Source organism: Lactuca sativa, chromosome 3 (genome assembly GCF_002870075.4).
Source record: "Lactuca sativa cultivar Salinas chromosome 3, Lsat_Salinas_v11, whole genome shotgun sequence".
Taxonomy (NCBI): domain Eukaryota; kingdom Viridiplantae; phylum Streptophyta; class Magnoliopsida; order Asterales; family Asteraceae; genus Lactuca; species Lactuca sativa.
Window position 1 is genome coordinate 281,584,567 of NC_056625.2, and position 15,169 is coordinate 281,599,735.

At 38.1% G+C, this 15,169-nt stretch overlaps 1 protein-coding gene across 1 annotated transcript; it reads left to right on the top strand.

Moving 5' to 3' along the window:
• The first annotated feature begins 1,212 nt into the window (after nt 1-1,212).
• On the top strand, nt 1,213-13,477 carry LOC111886506 (protein FAR1-RELATED SEQUENCE 6-like). The gene is made up of 4 exons (XM_052769966.1): nt 1,213-1,280; nt 1,394-1,589; nt 1,770-2,162; nt 12,857-13,477. Exons 1-4 carry the CDS (start codon nt 1,213-1,215, stop codon nt 13,475-13,477), a joined length of 1,278 nt encoding a protein of 425 aa, XP_052625926.1.
• The last annotated feature ends 1,692 nt before the right edge of the window (nt 13,478-15,169 follow it).

Genomic DNA, 15,169 nt, shown 5'->3' on the forward strand with positions numbered 1-15,169 from the left:
CTAGAAACACTCCTTAGAGGAGTTTACGGCCCCAAGGCCATTTCCCTTGGAGTTTATGGTTGTAAACTCCCTTGGAATGTTGTTTTTGTTGTTTTCAAGCCTCATGCACTAGTGGTATTGGTTCTAGACTTTTATTCCAAGCATATGAAGACCATTGACACACTTTGGTGCCCCTTTAATGAGTTTACAACCCATGAACCATGTCATGGACGTAAAATCACTTTGAAATGTGATTCTTATGTGTTTAAGGCCCTTGATTCATTGGGAACAAGTCTAGGTAAAAGTATAAGGCCTTAGGTGCCTTAAAAGCACCATTTTGAGTTTGAAATTGGAGTTCACGACCTAAGTTACTCTTGGGCCGTAAACTCTAAAACTTGGGTGTTTCTAGCTTGTTTTCATGTCCCTAATACACTCCTCTACAATTCCAAGGCAACAGTATATCACGTGGGACAATCTAGACTTCATTTCAGGAGTTTACCGCCCAAGAACACCTTGGGGAGTAAACTCCTAAATCTAATGATTTAGCTATGTAATCTATGTTATGAACACATTTAAAGCTTTCTAACACTACTAGAAAGAGTTACTCACGTTTTGGTATAAATACCCGAAGATCCATGAGAGAGAAAATGGCTTTTCTCTAGTTGGAAATGCGAATAATGAATGAATTTGGTTCAGAATTCTATTTATAGTCCTGAGATATTTTTGGCAAAAAATATTTTTATTCCTGAAATGACCTCTAATATAATAGAGTGATGGAATAATAGAGTTGCACTAAACCCTAGTGCATCCACTCTCCTGATATCTCCTGAAGTGTAAACCCTGAATTACTCAAACTTACACGAAAAAGTCTGAAAATTAACTGTGACTGCTATAACTTCTATAGAAGTGATATAGTTTGTACAGAATGGAAATTTCGGATTGTCACAAAAAAGGTGAGACAAATGTCATATTCAGAAAAAGAGTTTATTGTGCGTGCTTCCACATCAAAAATAGGTCCAACTATGGCTCATAAGTTGAGGGCAAGTCTGAGAGGTGGGTATGAGTTTGTAAAGCCCAAAGTAGTTGACTATAAAAATTTAAGGAGAGATATCAACAGGGTTATTGGTTATATAGATGCCCAAATGATAGTAAACACAATGAATGACCATCGAGCTCACTATCCAAATTACTCATTTGAGTTTAATTGTCAAGATGATGTTTTGGGCTGATGAAATGGAGAAGGCATATTATGCTGAATTTGGTGATGTTATCTTGTTTGATGCGACTTTCCGAACAAACAAGTAAGTTATTTTATCTACTTTTGTTTATAGCTTATTCATATATGAATATTTTTATATTCACTTATTAATACATCAAAAATTGACTCTAATGAACATTTTTTTTTGTGTGTTAGGTATCGAATGGTTTTTGTTCCGTTTACTGCTATTGACCATCATAAAAAATCGGTTACTGTTGGATCTGGGTTGCTAAGTAATGAAAGCATTGAGTCTTACTCTTGGTTGCTTAAAGCATTTCTTAAAACTCATGGTAAAGAACCAACACTTGTTTTAACCGATCAAGATGCTGCAATAAAACAAGCTGTTGAGAATGTGTTTCGTAATTCAAGGCACCGATTATGTATGTGGCATATAATGAAAAAGTTGAAAAAAAAAGGTATTATTTTAATATATTTCAAATATATTACTTATTAGTATATTCATTGATGAATATTGATTGTTATTTTACTTATTATTATTAATTCATTTATGAATATTTTTGTTTTAATACAGATATCAGATGATTTATTTACAAACACAGACTTTAGAAAAAGGTTTTCGAAGTTTGTTTGGGACATTAATATCAAACCTGATGTTTTTGAGGTGAAGTGGGGTTTGCTTATGAAGGAATTCAATCTTGAAGACACAAGATGGTTTAAAGACATGTTTACAATACGTGATTCATGGATACCTGGATATTTTAGTGATATTCCAATGTGTGGTTTGATGAAGACTACATCGAGGTCAGAGAGTATGAATTCATTCTTTAATACATATTCAGAAAGTGGGAACTTACTTTTGAATTTCATGATGAATTACGACACTGCCATTCAAAAGCAAAGGAATACTCAACGAGAGCTTGATAGGGCATCAAAGAAAGCATCGTATAAAATGCAAGCATCAAAGGTTTATACAAGTACATTATTTTTTGAGGTGCAAAAAGAAATATATAAAGCATGTTTTTTCTTTACGTACTCATATGTTGGTATTGAAGATGGTTGGGAAGTTTACATTGTGCAGCACAACAACAGTAAAAGTGATTTTAAAAATGAATTTAAGGTAATTTTACTTGTTTTTTTTATGAAAAATGTAATAATATTCATATATTGTCACACCCCCAATCCAGAATGGCGGAAACATTCGGGGGTGGATGACTTCACGTAGTATCACAACCATTGAATATTGTAAAGAAAGTAACACAACCATCACATATATAATGAAAACGTATGTTGTTGCGTTATACATATTAGCAAAAGAATATTACAATGAGATGATAAATGTTCAATAATAAAACATCCTTAGTGTTCCCTTCTCCAAAAGTTGGTGGTTACCTGTATTACTGATTCCTTGAGAAATACAAGTGGTTTCGAAAAAGTGTCAACAATTAAGATGGTGAGTTCATAAGTGTTTTACATTGAAAAGCATGTCCTTTTTGATAGTAAATCGATGAAAGAGGTTTTCAAAAAATCCAATATTTTCTATAAATGATTTGAAAAGTTTCATGTGTTGGAGTGTGTTTGTGTTTTCCATACTTGAATAACAGTGATAAAATTTGTGTTAACGATAAAATGGAAAACTGAAATGCATATATGAATCTCGTAAATCAAACTTGTTTTTCATACTTTTATGTGAGTTTTATAACCATGTTATTGACACTGATGGCCTGTAACAACGTTCTTCAGGCGTTGGAACTGTTATGACATTTGTCACCCCAGGCCTGCCGGCCTAGCTGTAGCTAACAGCTTAGGTGTGGGATTGTCAATCCCGTATAGATCTATACACAAGTATCACGCTCCCCCTACAAGGGATTATGGTATATGATACAGGACTTAATAATGCATACTCGAACGTACGTGAAGCTGTCTCACATTACTTGGTATAAACAGATTTACGATAATAAAGACTTTACTTCTTTTGAAAGCATTTCATTTGTCAAGATGTATATGTAAAATAACTTGATAATTATACTCAATATAGTTTCTCAAAAAGTATGTTTCCATGTAGTAAGAACAACTTGGTGATATAATAGCCCTTTAAGCATGAAGATATTTGGTATCAAAACCCTATAAGAACGATGTTATGATTTATGTTTATAAAACGATACTTTGACTTGTAATGTACTTGTATTCCCCCCCCCCTAAAACGTGAAAAGAATTGAAAAGTAGGGGTATGAACTCACTCGTTAAGTTTGAAGAGAGAGGCAAGGGTTGAGCAGAACTTCGACCGCGGATGGTTGCGTCGTCGGGCTCTTCGGGGATCTCTGCAGCGTAAATCTTTCTTCGGGGGCTCGAGTGCGGAAACCGAGGTGAGGGAATGGTCTCTGGAGCTTAGAGGTGTGGGTGAAGGAATGAGAAATGGTGAAGGTGTTCCTAAACTCGCAACTGATGCCATCTATTTATAGGTGGTATTTTTGAGCGCCACGTTGTGGCTAGGTTTGGCCACGTCGTGGGGTGCAATCCCTATCCCCTTCCGTTGATTGGACGCCCTCAGTCGCTTGCCGGGTCGCGGCCAAGCTGTGCCACGTCGTGGGGCCTGACAGCCTTGGATTTTGGACCCCGAACTTGTAAAATCCATAACTTTTGCGTACGAGCTCCGTTTTCGACGTTCTTTATATGCACGCGTAACTGAAAATATGATCTACAATTTTCATTTAGACTCCGTCGGCTAGTTTTGACTTTATTTTTAACGACATAATTATAATAGGACGGGCCTCCTATAGTCCGTTAAAAATTTGTAGGTTCTTTATTCGACGTCGGTTTTCGTTTGTCTTTTTATCGTTTTATTACTATTATGGAGATCTTCAACTCTCATTTAGGTTGCGTTAGCTAATTAACACTCGATCTTCAATTCGAGTTTTTAGCCCTCTACTACCGTTACGAAACTTTGAAAATTTGTAACTTCTTCATACGAGGTCCAATTTGGGCGATCTTTTTATGCACGTTCACCTTTCAACGAGATCTACGACTTTTGTTTAGATACTTAAGGCTAAAATGCATTTTATTGAGATTTTACTTTTTACGTCCAATAATGTTTTAACGGCGGGTCGTAAATATACGAGTGGTTATAATTTCTTCAATATAACCCGGTTTTGAGCGTTCTTTATGTTTTTGGAAACCTTGGCATGATATCTAATATTTGATGCATCCCAACTTAGATACTTGAACACTTTATTTTCGAGGTTAATTTCGTTGTTTTTAGCTTTCGAGTGTTAACAATGCTTTTTGGAAAAATAGGGTTGTCACATCATCCCCCTGTTAAGGGAATTTCGTCCCGAAATTTAATCTAAGATAGTGTTTACAGTTTTAGGAAAAAGATGCGGGTGCTTTTGTTTCATCTGATCCTCGTGTTCCCAGGTATATTCAGGTCCTCGCTTGGCGTTCCAGCGGACCTTTACAATGGGTATGCGGCTTTGTTTAGTCCTTTTGATTTCTCGATCCATGATCTCTACTGGTTCCTCCACAAATTGAAGGTTTTCATTTATTGCAATTTCGTCTAGAGGGACGACAAGGGTCTCGTCGGATAAGCACTTCTTCAGATTCGATACGTGAAAGGTAGGGTGTACGTTGTGGAGTTCTAGAGGTAGTCTAAGTTTGTAGGCCACTGGACCGATCCTGGCAAGGATCTCGAATGGTCCGATGTATCTAGGGTTCAGTTTTCCACGTTTTCCGAAGTGTATTAAACCTTTCCAAGGTGAGACTTTGAGTAGGACATGGTCTCCAACTTGGAATTCTAAGGGTTTTCGTCTCTTATCTGCGTAACTCTTTTGTCTATCCCTTGATGCTTTTAGACGTTCTCGGATTTGAACAATCTTCTCCGTAGTCTCCCTTATGATTTCTGGTCCAGTGAACGTGTTGTCAGTTGCTTGCCCTTTTGCTAGCTGTGTGTCCCCCACTTCGGCCCAGCACAAGGGTGACCTGCATTTGCGGCCATAGAGGGCTTCGAACGGGGCAACTTTGATACTGGTGTGGTAGCTATTGTTGTACGAGAAGTCGACCAAGGGTAGATGTGTGTCCCATGCTTTGCCAAAATCGATTACGCAAGCTCTCAGCATGTCTTCTAGGGTTTGTATAGTTCTCTCGCTCTGGCCGTCGGTTTGTGGGTGATAAGCGGTACTCATGTATAGTCTTGTCCCCAAAGCTTTTTGTAGCGACTGCCAGAACCTTGAGGTGAATCTACTATCTCGGTCCGAGATAATGGATATGGGCACACCATGCAGTCGTACAATTTCTCTGAGGTATGTCCTTTTTAACTTCTCCAATTTATCCGTCTCTTTGATCGGCAGGAAATGTGCTGACTTAGTTAACCTGTCGACAATTACCCAAATGGTGTCGAGTCCGCTTGCTGTTTTGGGTAATTTTGTTATGAAATCCATGGTTATCCGCTCCCACTTCCATTCGGGTATTTCTGGTTGTTCTAATAAACCCGAGGGCTTCTGATATTCCACCTTGACTTTGGCACATGTCAGGCATTTGCTCACGTAGGTAGCAATTTCGGCTTTCATGTTTTGCCACCAGTACAACTTCTTGAGATCGAGATACATCTTATCGGAGCCGGGATGTATGGAGTATCGTGTTTTATGGGCTTCGTCCATAACGATTTCTCTGAATCCACCAAACTTCGGTATCCAAATTCGATCCATGAAATAACGAACTCCGTTGTCCTTGGTCTCAAGGTTCTTATCCATTCCCCTTAGGGCTTCTCCTGTCACGTTTTCGGATTTCAAGGCTTCTATTTGGGCTTCCTTGATTTGCGTGGACAGATGTGAATGGATCGTCATAGTTAGGGATTTTACTCGGCGACCTGAGTACTCCTTCCGACTGAGTGCATCAGCCACTACATTAGCCTTTCCAGGGTGATATCGAATTTCGCACTCGTAATCACTTAGTAGTTCTACCCATCGTCTCTGTCTCATGTTGAGTTCCTTCTGATTGAGGATATGTTGGAGGCTTTTATGATCAGTGAAGATGGTACATTTTGTGCCGTAGAGATAGTGTCTCCATATCTTCAGAGCGAAGACGACTGCTCCTAGCTCAAGATCATGCGTTGTGTAGTTCACTTCGTGCGTCTTTAGTTGTCTTGAGGCGTAGGCGATGACCTTCCCTCTTTGCATTAAGACACACCCAAGTCCTTGGTTTGATGCATCACAATAGACCACGAAGTCCTCCGTTCCCTCTGGCAAGGTTAGGATGGGCGCACTACATAAGGCTTGCTTTAGTGTCTGAAATGCGCTGTCTTGTTTTTCTCCCCAGTCGAAGGTCACATTCTTCTGGGTTAGGGTGGTAAGTGGCTTGGCAATCTTTGAAAAGTTCGGTATGAATCTTCGGTAATACCCAGCGAGTCCCAAAAATTGCCGGATTTCTGTAGGGGTTCTTGGAGTAGTCCAATTATCTATTGCCTTTATCTTGGAAGGGTCCACGTGTATTCCTTCTTTGCTTACAACATGTCCTAGGAAATCCACTTTCCGAATCCAAAATTCGCATTTCGAAAATTTTGCGTAAAGTTTCTCTGCCCTTAATGTTTCCAGTACTTGGCGGAGATGTTTGCTGTGCTCTTCCTGGCTTCTTGAATAGATGAGTATATCATCTATGAAGACGATCACGAATTTATCCAGGAAGGGACGACATACTCGGTTCATCAAGTCCATGAACACTGCTGGAGCATTCGTCAATCCGAAGGGCATTACTACAAATTCGTAGTGACCATAACGTGTTCGGAAAGACGTTTTGGGGATGTCTCCCTCCAGTACTCGCAGTTGGTGATAACAGATCTTAGATCGATCTTTGAGAAGTAACTTGCTCCCTGAAGTTGGTCGAATAGATCGTCTATGCGCGGTAAGGGATATCGGTTCTTGATCGTGAGTTTGTTCAGTTCCCGATAATCGATGCACATGCGAAAGGATCTGTCCTTCTTTTTCACGAATAGGACTGGCGCTCCCCATGGTGAGAAGCTCGGTCTGATGAATCCCTTGCTCAGCAGCTCGTTTAATTGACTGGATAGTTCCTGCATCTCGGCTGGGGCTAAACGGTAAGGTGACTTTGCTACAGGGGTAGCTCCGGGGATTAAGTCGATTCTGAATTCGATTTGACGTTCCGGTGGGATTCCTGGAAGATCTTCTGGGAAAATATCCGGGAAGTTGCAGACTTCCAAAATGTCTTTAATGTTTTTCGATTCTTGTTTCTTGTCTACTACGTGGGCTAGAAAGGCATGATATTCCTTACGAAGATACTTTTGTGCTTTAATACAGGAAATGATTTGTAAACTTGAACTAGGTTTGTCACCATAAATGACAAGAGTTTCGCCGTTTGGCAGATTTAGGCGAACAACTCTTTCGTGACAAAGTATATCGGCATGGTGAAGGCTCAACCAGTCCATACCGATGATGACATCGAAACTTCTTATGGAAATGGGCATAAGATCGACTCGAAACAAATGTTCGTTTAAATTTAGTGTGCACCCTACGTATAAATCATTTGTGTGTTCTGTTTTACCGTTTGCCATTTCTACAGTGAATATCTTATTGAGTGGTTGGGGTTTTTGATTAAGTAGATGTTTGAATTTATGACTCACAAAACTCCTCTCCACACCGCAGTCAAAAAGTATGCATGCATAAGTGTTGTTGAGTAGAAACGTACCCGTAACCACTGTGGGGTCCGCTATTGCTTCTCTCTGTCCTACTGCCAGCACTCTCCCCACACCGCCAATATTCCTTTCCTTGGTACAATCCCTCCTGAAGTGTCCAGTCTCTCTGCACCCATAACACGCCCGACTTACCCCAGTGCCAGAAACTTGAGTGATTGGTCGTGTCGGTGCTTTACAGAAACGGGTTGTATGCCCTTTCCTGTCACAATTCTTGCAGTGCATCTCACGACAAATACCATAGTGATGGTAGTTGCACTTGCTGCACTTGGGCAGATTCCCTGCATATGGTTTTGTTGGTGCAGAGGTAGCAGGAGTCGTGGTGGGGGTAGTAGCAGCATGAACCGCAACCATTTGTTTCTTTGAAGGTTCTTGCGAAGTCTGCCCCTTCCTTTTGTCCCAAAATTTCCTTTTGTTGCTGTTGTTGGCATTGATTTCATTGTTGTCGTTCCCTTTGGTTGGTTCAGCCATAATCGCTGCGACTCCTTGACAAACACCATGATCAATAAGACATTGCGCTAGTTCCTTGGCGCTGGCGAAAGTCAAGGGTCTGGAAGCTAGCACACTTCCTCGAAGTTGGGGTGATAGTCCCCAGATGTATCTCTCGACCTTTTGGCTCTCCAGGGTTAACATTACTGGGAAAAGTGTTATTAAGTCACTGAACCTGTTGGTGTAACCTGCTATGTTCGAACCTACCATCAAAAGGTTCTACAGTTCCTGTTCAAGCTTCTGAATCTCGCCTCTTGGGCAGTATTCTCGAAGGAGCATTCTTTTCAGGTTTTCCCAACCCATGGAGTTTGCCACCACCAGGGTTAGTGTCTGGACGTGGCCGTTCCACCATGTCAGAGCGCGTTCAGAGAAAGTAAAAGCGCGAACTTTACTTTGCTTTCTTCAGGACATGCACAGATTTCGAATACAACTTCTGTTTTCTCTATCCATTGACATAGAGCCAATACTCCCCCAGTCCCGTAAAAGGGAATAGGTTTTCCGTTGGTGAAGTCTTTGTAAGTGCATAACCCTGAACGACTTTGACCTTGGCCATTTGTAAAACTGTTTGTTCCTCCTCCCGATCCGTTGTTGCTTATTTGTGCCATTGCTGCAGTTACAGCAGCGGTTACAACAGTTTGGAACATAACGGTGTCCATAATTTGAGGAGGTGGTGGAGGTGGTGTTGAAGTTGAGTTTCTGCGTGTTGATCTACGAGGAGGCATGTTCTGGTAGAGAAAAATAAGAATGAATACTATAAGTTTCTAATGTTTTGACAATCGTGTGTTAGTTGTATCTTGTAATTTGTTTTGACGTTAGTTTATGGTTTCAAGGTAGGCATAGAAATTTAAAACTCAAAATTTTGAGAGGTATATAAGAAATACTTCATATTCATATATATAGGTCACACCTGAGGTGTGTTACATTACATATCTTGTTCGGGAAAATTTGACCCTCCTAGAGGTCTCCGATTGCAGATACAAAAGGGAAATAAGGGAAAAACTTTTATCCGAAATCCTAATCTATAACAAAATTGTTGGGCATCGAACAAGCTCTACTTGCGGCGTTTGGAGCTAGATTCGGCATCCGACCGTTTGACTCCCAGTAGTCGCCTCTCGAGATCTGCTTGTTGTTCCTTCATCCCTCTTATTTCAGCCAGAGCCACTATCATTTGGTTCTGAAGTGTTTCCGTGTAGATTTGGGTATTCTCATGTAGTCCTTCCAAACGGCGGATGTCAGCGGCGTTACCTTGGGTAGCAGCATTGATCTCGCGAACTCTGGCTGCTTGTTGGTCCGCCTGGTAGTTCTGGTTAGCTATAGCATTCACGACGACAGGAAGTGCTCGATCAGCTGAGCCTCCCCCACTGACGTTGTAAAAATCCCGACACATGCCGAATGGAGGGCGTACACCTTGCTGGCGGCTCCAGTAATAGACGTGGCTTCCCCAGATGGGGATGGGTCCCGGTTGATATGGTCTGATTACGGGAGGATGAGGGATGGGAGGGTCGTACACTTCTGGCTCGGAGTCTGTTCCGCTAGAAATCTCCTCGATCTCTTCATCGACTTCGAATTCCTCTCCGACTTCGACTTCGAATTCTTCCTCGATAACCCCTTCGGGTTCTTCCTCGACCTCTTCTTCGATTTCCTCCGGGTCTTCCTCCGGGTCTTCTTCTATCCAACCGCCGTTGCCTTGGTTTGGGTAGTAGGGATCTCCTGGTAAATGGAATCCGGCCATTTGTCTGTACTAGGATAGGTGTATGGGAACGTTATAAGAAAAGAAATTTCCATCTAGCGACTTATTATTTTTAACTATAATTTTTTTTACAACTATTTTTAATAATACTTCTATACTATTTCAACTTGGCGAAACTAAAATAATTTTGTATTTGGGTAAGTTTTCGGCTTGTTGTCTACTACGACCATTCCTCCATGTACGTTGGTCAAATCCAGGATAAATATAGTTGATCAAGCTATATTTATTCTCGACATGATTACATACCCCGAGGCCCAATCGTAGCGTTGTAACTTGCCTTAATACTTTTTAGTAAAACTTGTTATGATACGAGATTAATGCATGCTTGTAAAAATGTATATCTTTAAAAGAAAGTATTTTGTTCATGAAAATGTTTCATCAGAAGGTTTTTGGTCCCCTTTGCATTTATAGTTTGTATATCGTATGTGGTTCGATATACTTAGTTCACTATAAACAATGCTCTGATACCAATCTGTCACACCCCCAAACCAGAATGGCGGAAACATTCGGGGGTGGATGACTTCACGTAGTATCACAACCATTGAATATTGTAAAGAAAGTAACACAACCATCACATATATAATGAAAACGTATGTTGTTACGTTATACATATTAGCAAAAGAATATTACAATGAGATGATAAATGTTCAATAATAAAACATCCTTAGTGTTCCCTTCTCCAAAAGCTGGTGGTTACTTGTATTACTGATTCCCTGAGAAATACAAGTGGTTTCGAAAAAGTGTCAACAATTAAGTTGGTGAGTTCATAAGTGTTTTACATTGAAAAGCATGTCCTTTTTGATAGTAAATCGATGAAAGAGGTTTTCAGAAAATCCAATATTTTCTATAAATGATTTGAAAAGTTTCCTGTGTTGGAGTGTGTTTGTGTTTTCCATACTTGAATAACAGTGATAAAATTTGTGTTAACGATAAAATGGAAAACTGAAATGCATATATGAATCTCGTAAATCAAACTTGTTTTTCATACTTTTATGTGAGTTTTATAACCATGCTATTGACACTGATGGCCTGTAACAACGTTCTTCAGGCGTTGGAACTGTTATGACATTTGTCACCCCAGGCCTGCCGGCCTAGCTGTAGCTAACAGCTTAGGTGTGGGATTGTCAATCCCGTATAGATCTATACACAAGTATCACGCTCCCCCTACAAGGGATTATGGTATATAATACAGGACTTAATAATGCATACTCGAACGTACGTGAAGCTGTCTCACATTACTTGGTATAAACAGATTTACGATAATAAAGACTTTACTTCTTTTGAAAGCATTTCATTTGTCAAGATGTATATGTAAAATAACTTGATAATTATACTCAATATAGTTTCTCAAAAAGTATGTTTCCATGTAGTAAGAACAACTTGGTGATATAATAGCCCTTTAAGCATGAAGATATTTGGTATCAAAACCCTATAAGAACGATGTTATGATTTATGTTTATAAAATGATACTTTGACTTGTAATGTACTTGTATTCCCCCCCCCCTAAAACGTGAAAAGAATTGAAAAGTAGGGGTATGAACTCACTCGTTAAGTTTGAAGAGAGAGGCTAGGGTTGAGCAGAACTTCGACCGCGGATGGTTGCGTCGTCGGGCTCTTCGGGGATCTCTGCAGCGTAAATCTTTCGTCGGGGGCTCGAGTGCGGAAACCGAGGTGAGGGAATGGTCTCTGGAGCTTAGAGGTGTGGGTGAAGGACTGAGAAATGGTGAAGGTGTTCCTAAACTCGCAGCTGATGCCATCTATTTATAGGTGGTATTTTTGAGCGCCACGTCGTGGCTAGGGTTGGCCACATCGTGGGGAGCAAGCCCTATCCCCTTCCGTTGATTGGACGCCCTCAGTCGCTTGCCGGGTCGCGGCCAAGCCGTGCCACGTCGTGGGGCCTGACAGCCTCGAATTTTGGACCCCGAACTTGTAAAATCCATAACTTTCGCGTACGAGCTCCATTTTCGACGTTCTTTATATGCACGCGTAGCTGAAAATATGATCTACAACTTTCATTTAGACTCCGTCAGCTAGTTTTGACTTTATTTTTAACGACATAATTATAATAGGACGGGCCTCCTATAGTCCGTTAAAAATTCGTAGGTTCTTTATTCGACGTCGGTTTTCGTTTGTCTTTTTATCGTTTTATTACTATTGTGGAGATCTTCAGCTATCATTTAGGTTGCGTTAGCTAATTAACACTCGATCTTCAATTCGAGTTTTTAGCCCTCTACTACCGTTACGAAACTTTGAAAATTTGTAACTTCTTCATACGAGGTCCAATTTGGGCGATCTTTTTATGCACGCTCACCTTTCAACGAGATCTACGACTTTTGTTTAGATACTTAAGGCTAAAATGCATTTTATTGAGATTTTACTTTTTACGTCCAATAATGTTTTAACGGCGGGTCGTAAATATACGAGTGGTTATAATTTCTTCAATATAACCCGGTTTTGAGCGTTCTTTATGTTTTTGGAAACCTTGGCATGATATCTAATATTTGATGCATCCCAACTTAGATACTTGAACACTTTATTTTTGAGGTTAATTTCGTTGTTTTTAGCTTTCGAGTGTTTACAATGCTTTTGGGAAAAATAGGGTTGTCACATATATGAATATGATAATATACATATATGAATATTATATGAATATATGAATATATATGAGTGTTGATATGAGTATTCTTATATGAATGTAAATGTGTAAATTTTGTTTTTGTATCAGGTTGAAATAAAAGCTGAAGAGAAAGAAATAAATTGCAGTTGTGAACATTTTAAGTGTATGGGTGTTTTATGCAAACATGCTTTTACAATAATGATGAGATGTGGTGTTAAAGAAATTCCTAAAAGGTACATTTTGAAGAGATGGAGAAAGGATGTGATATCAAGAAATTATCGTTTTAGTTCTGTTCAATCCGATTCAGGTGATTGTGAGAATGTAAGGCTAGTCAATGATTCATATTATAGTTTTGAATCATGTTTGGATATTGTAAGAGATGACAAAAAGAGATTGGCTTTGTTTGCTGAGAAACAACAAATGTTGTTGAAGGAATTTGAGAGTGATTATATTTCTCCTGGATTGAAAAGCAAGACAGATAGTGAAGTCGTATGCAAGCTTTTGGGTGTTACTATTCCTATTCCAGAAGAGATTAATATTCATGTTCCTGAAGTTCAAAGCAATAAAGGTTCTGGAATCAAGAAAAGAATTCCAAGTGCAGGTGAAGTAGCATATGAAAATTCTAAAAAAGAACATAGAATGTGTTCAGGATGTGGAAAGCGAGTTCCACACAATTTACGTACTTGTTCAGAAAGAGTTGGAGCTGCTAAATCAACAAAAGACAGTTAGGGATTTTTTTTATTCATTTATGAATATATGCAGATAAAAACAATAAACAATAATATTCATGTATGAATAATACACATTTATATTGATATGGTAAATTGATATGTTGATATTTGTTTTTTAAATTACTATAAAATAAGTTATATTGATATTGTGAATTATTTATAAATGAATATAAATATGTGAAATTTGTTATACTAATAAATAAGTAATATTCATATATGAACTTTTTTATGTTAATATCTGAACTTTGTTATACTAACATATTACTTTGAGCTTATTCATAAATGAATATATCATATTCGTTTTCATTTATGAATAAATAAAAATAAATTTTGAAAATATTTGAATATAAAAAAAAATGACTTAAATAAGCAAACTTGTTTCTACTAATAAGTTAGTTATATTCATATATGAAATTTGTTATATTCATATATGAACTTTGCTATACTGACATATTACTCCTAATTTAATCATAAATGAAGATATCATATTCGTATTCATTTATGAATAAACATAAATAAACTTTGAAAATATTTAAATATAAAAAACTGACAGAAATAAGCGAAGTTGTTTCTATTACATAATCATTCAACACAAGATAATAAAAGATGTTCATAAGCATTTCACAAAATATTAAAACGATGTTCAACAATATTTAACAAACCATTTAAAACTTGTTTCGCAGAATCATCTTACATGTACTTCAAATCCATTCATCTTCAACACAAATTGTTCTATAGCATCACACTTCAACATTCTTTCATCTTCACAAGCAATCATTAATATTCTTTTAACCTTTTTTTGAATTGTTTGCATAGCCGTGTATGCATGATCAGTACGCACTTTGAATTCAACTTTTTGATATTTTTCAGCAAGATCCAACACCTTAGCCTTGAACATGTTAATTTCAGAAGTTAGCATTATGTGTGCATATCTTTGCCTGAGCTTCTCTAAAGTAGTTTGCTGAACTGCACTTTCTTTATGAAGACCTGGTTTCCACTTTGAGAGTGGTTGTCCCATATAGGTCTCCATATGTCTCATTGCAAAGACCCCACAATCAACTTGGTTTTTAACTGTTCTCCATGACATTTCAAGTCATTGGGGTTTGATACTTTCTTTTGAGATTGCATTTGCTCTTGGATGGTTTATTTCTTTAAAGTATCTCACAAACAAATTTTTCTGATCATTAAATAAAATAAAAGTTAGATATTTAGTAAATTGGTTCTTTTATGTTGTTGTGAACTGGGTACATACCAAAGGTTTCATTATTACTCCGTATTTCCCTTCATAATCCCCCTCAACTGCACTATTGTCTAGAATTTCAATTGACGGTTTCTTTAAGTTGAAGACAATCACAAAAATATGAGCACTTTTAACAACTGGAAAGAATACCTGTTTTTATGTATATAATGGTAAGTATTTTGTTGATAAAATATATATAAAAAAAACAACTTTAATTAACACACCATGTCAATATATTTTATGTTCAAGATTTTTTTGTACCCATTGGTACTGTCATGAAAGTTCTCCTTGAATTTTTCATACTTTCTTTCATCAGACAATGTTGAAGTTAGATAAGCAGTCTGTAACCAATATAATCATATGTGAATTTCGACTGAATATATATAATTATATTAAAGAATACATCATATTTGTATAATCATATGTGAATTTAAGTTGTAGAAAAATATA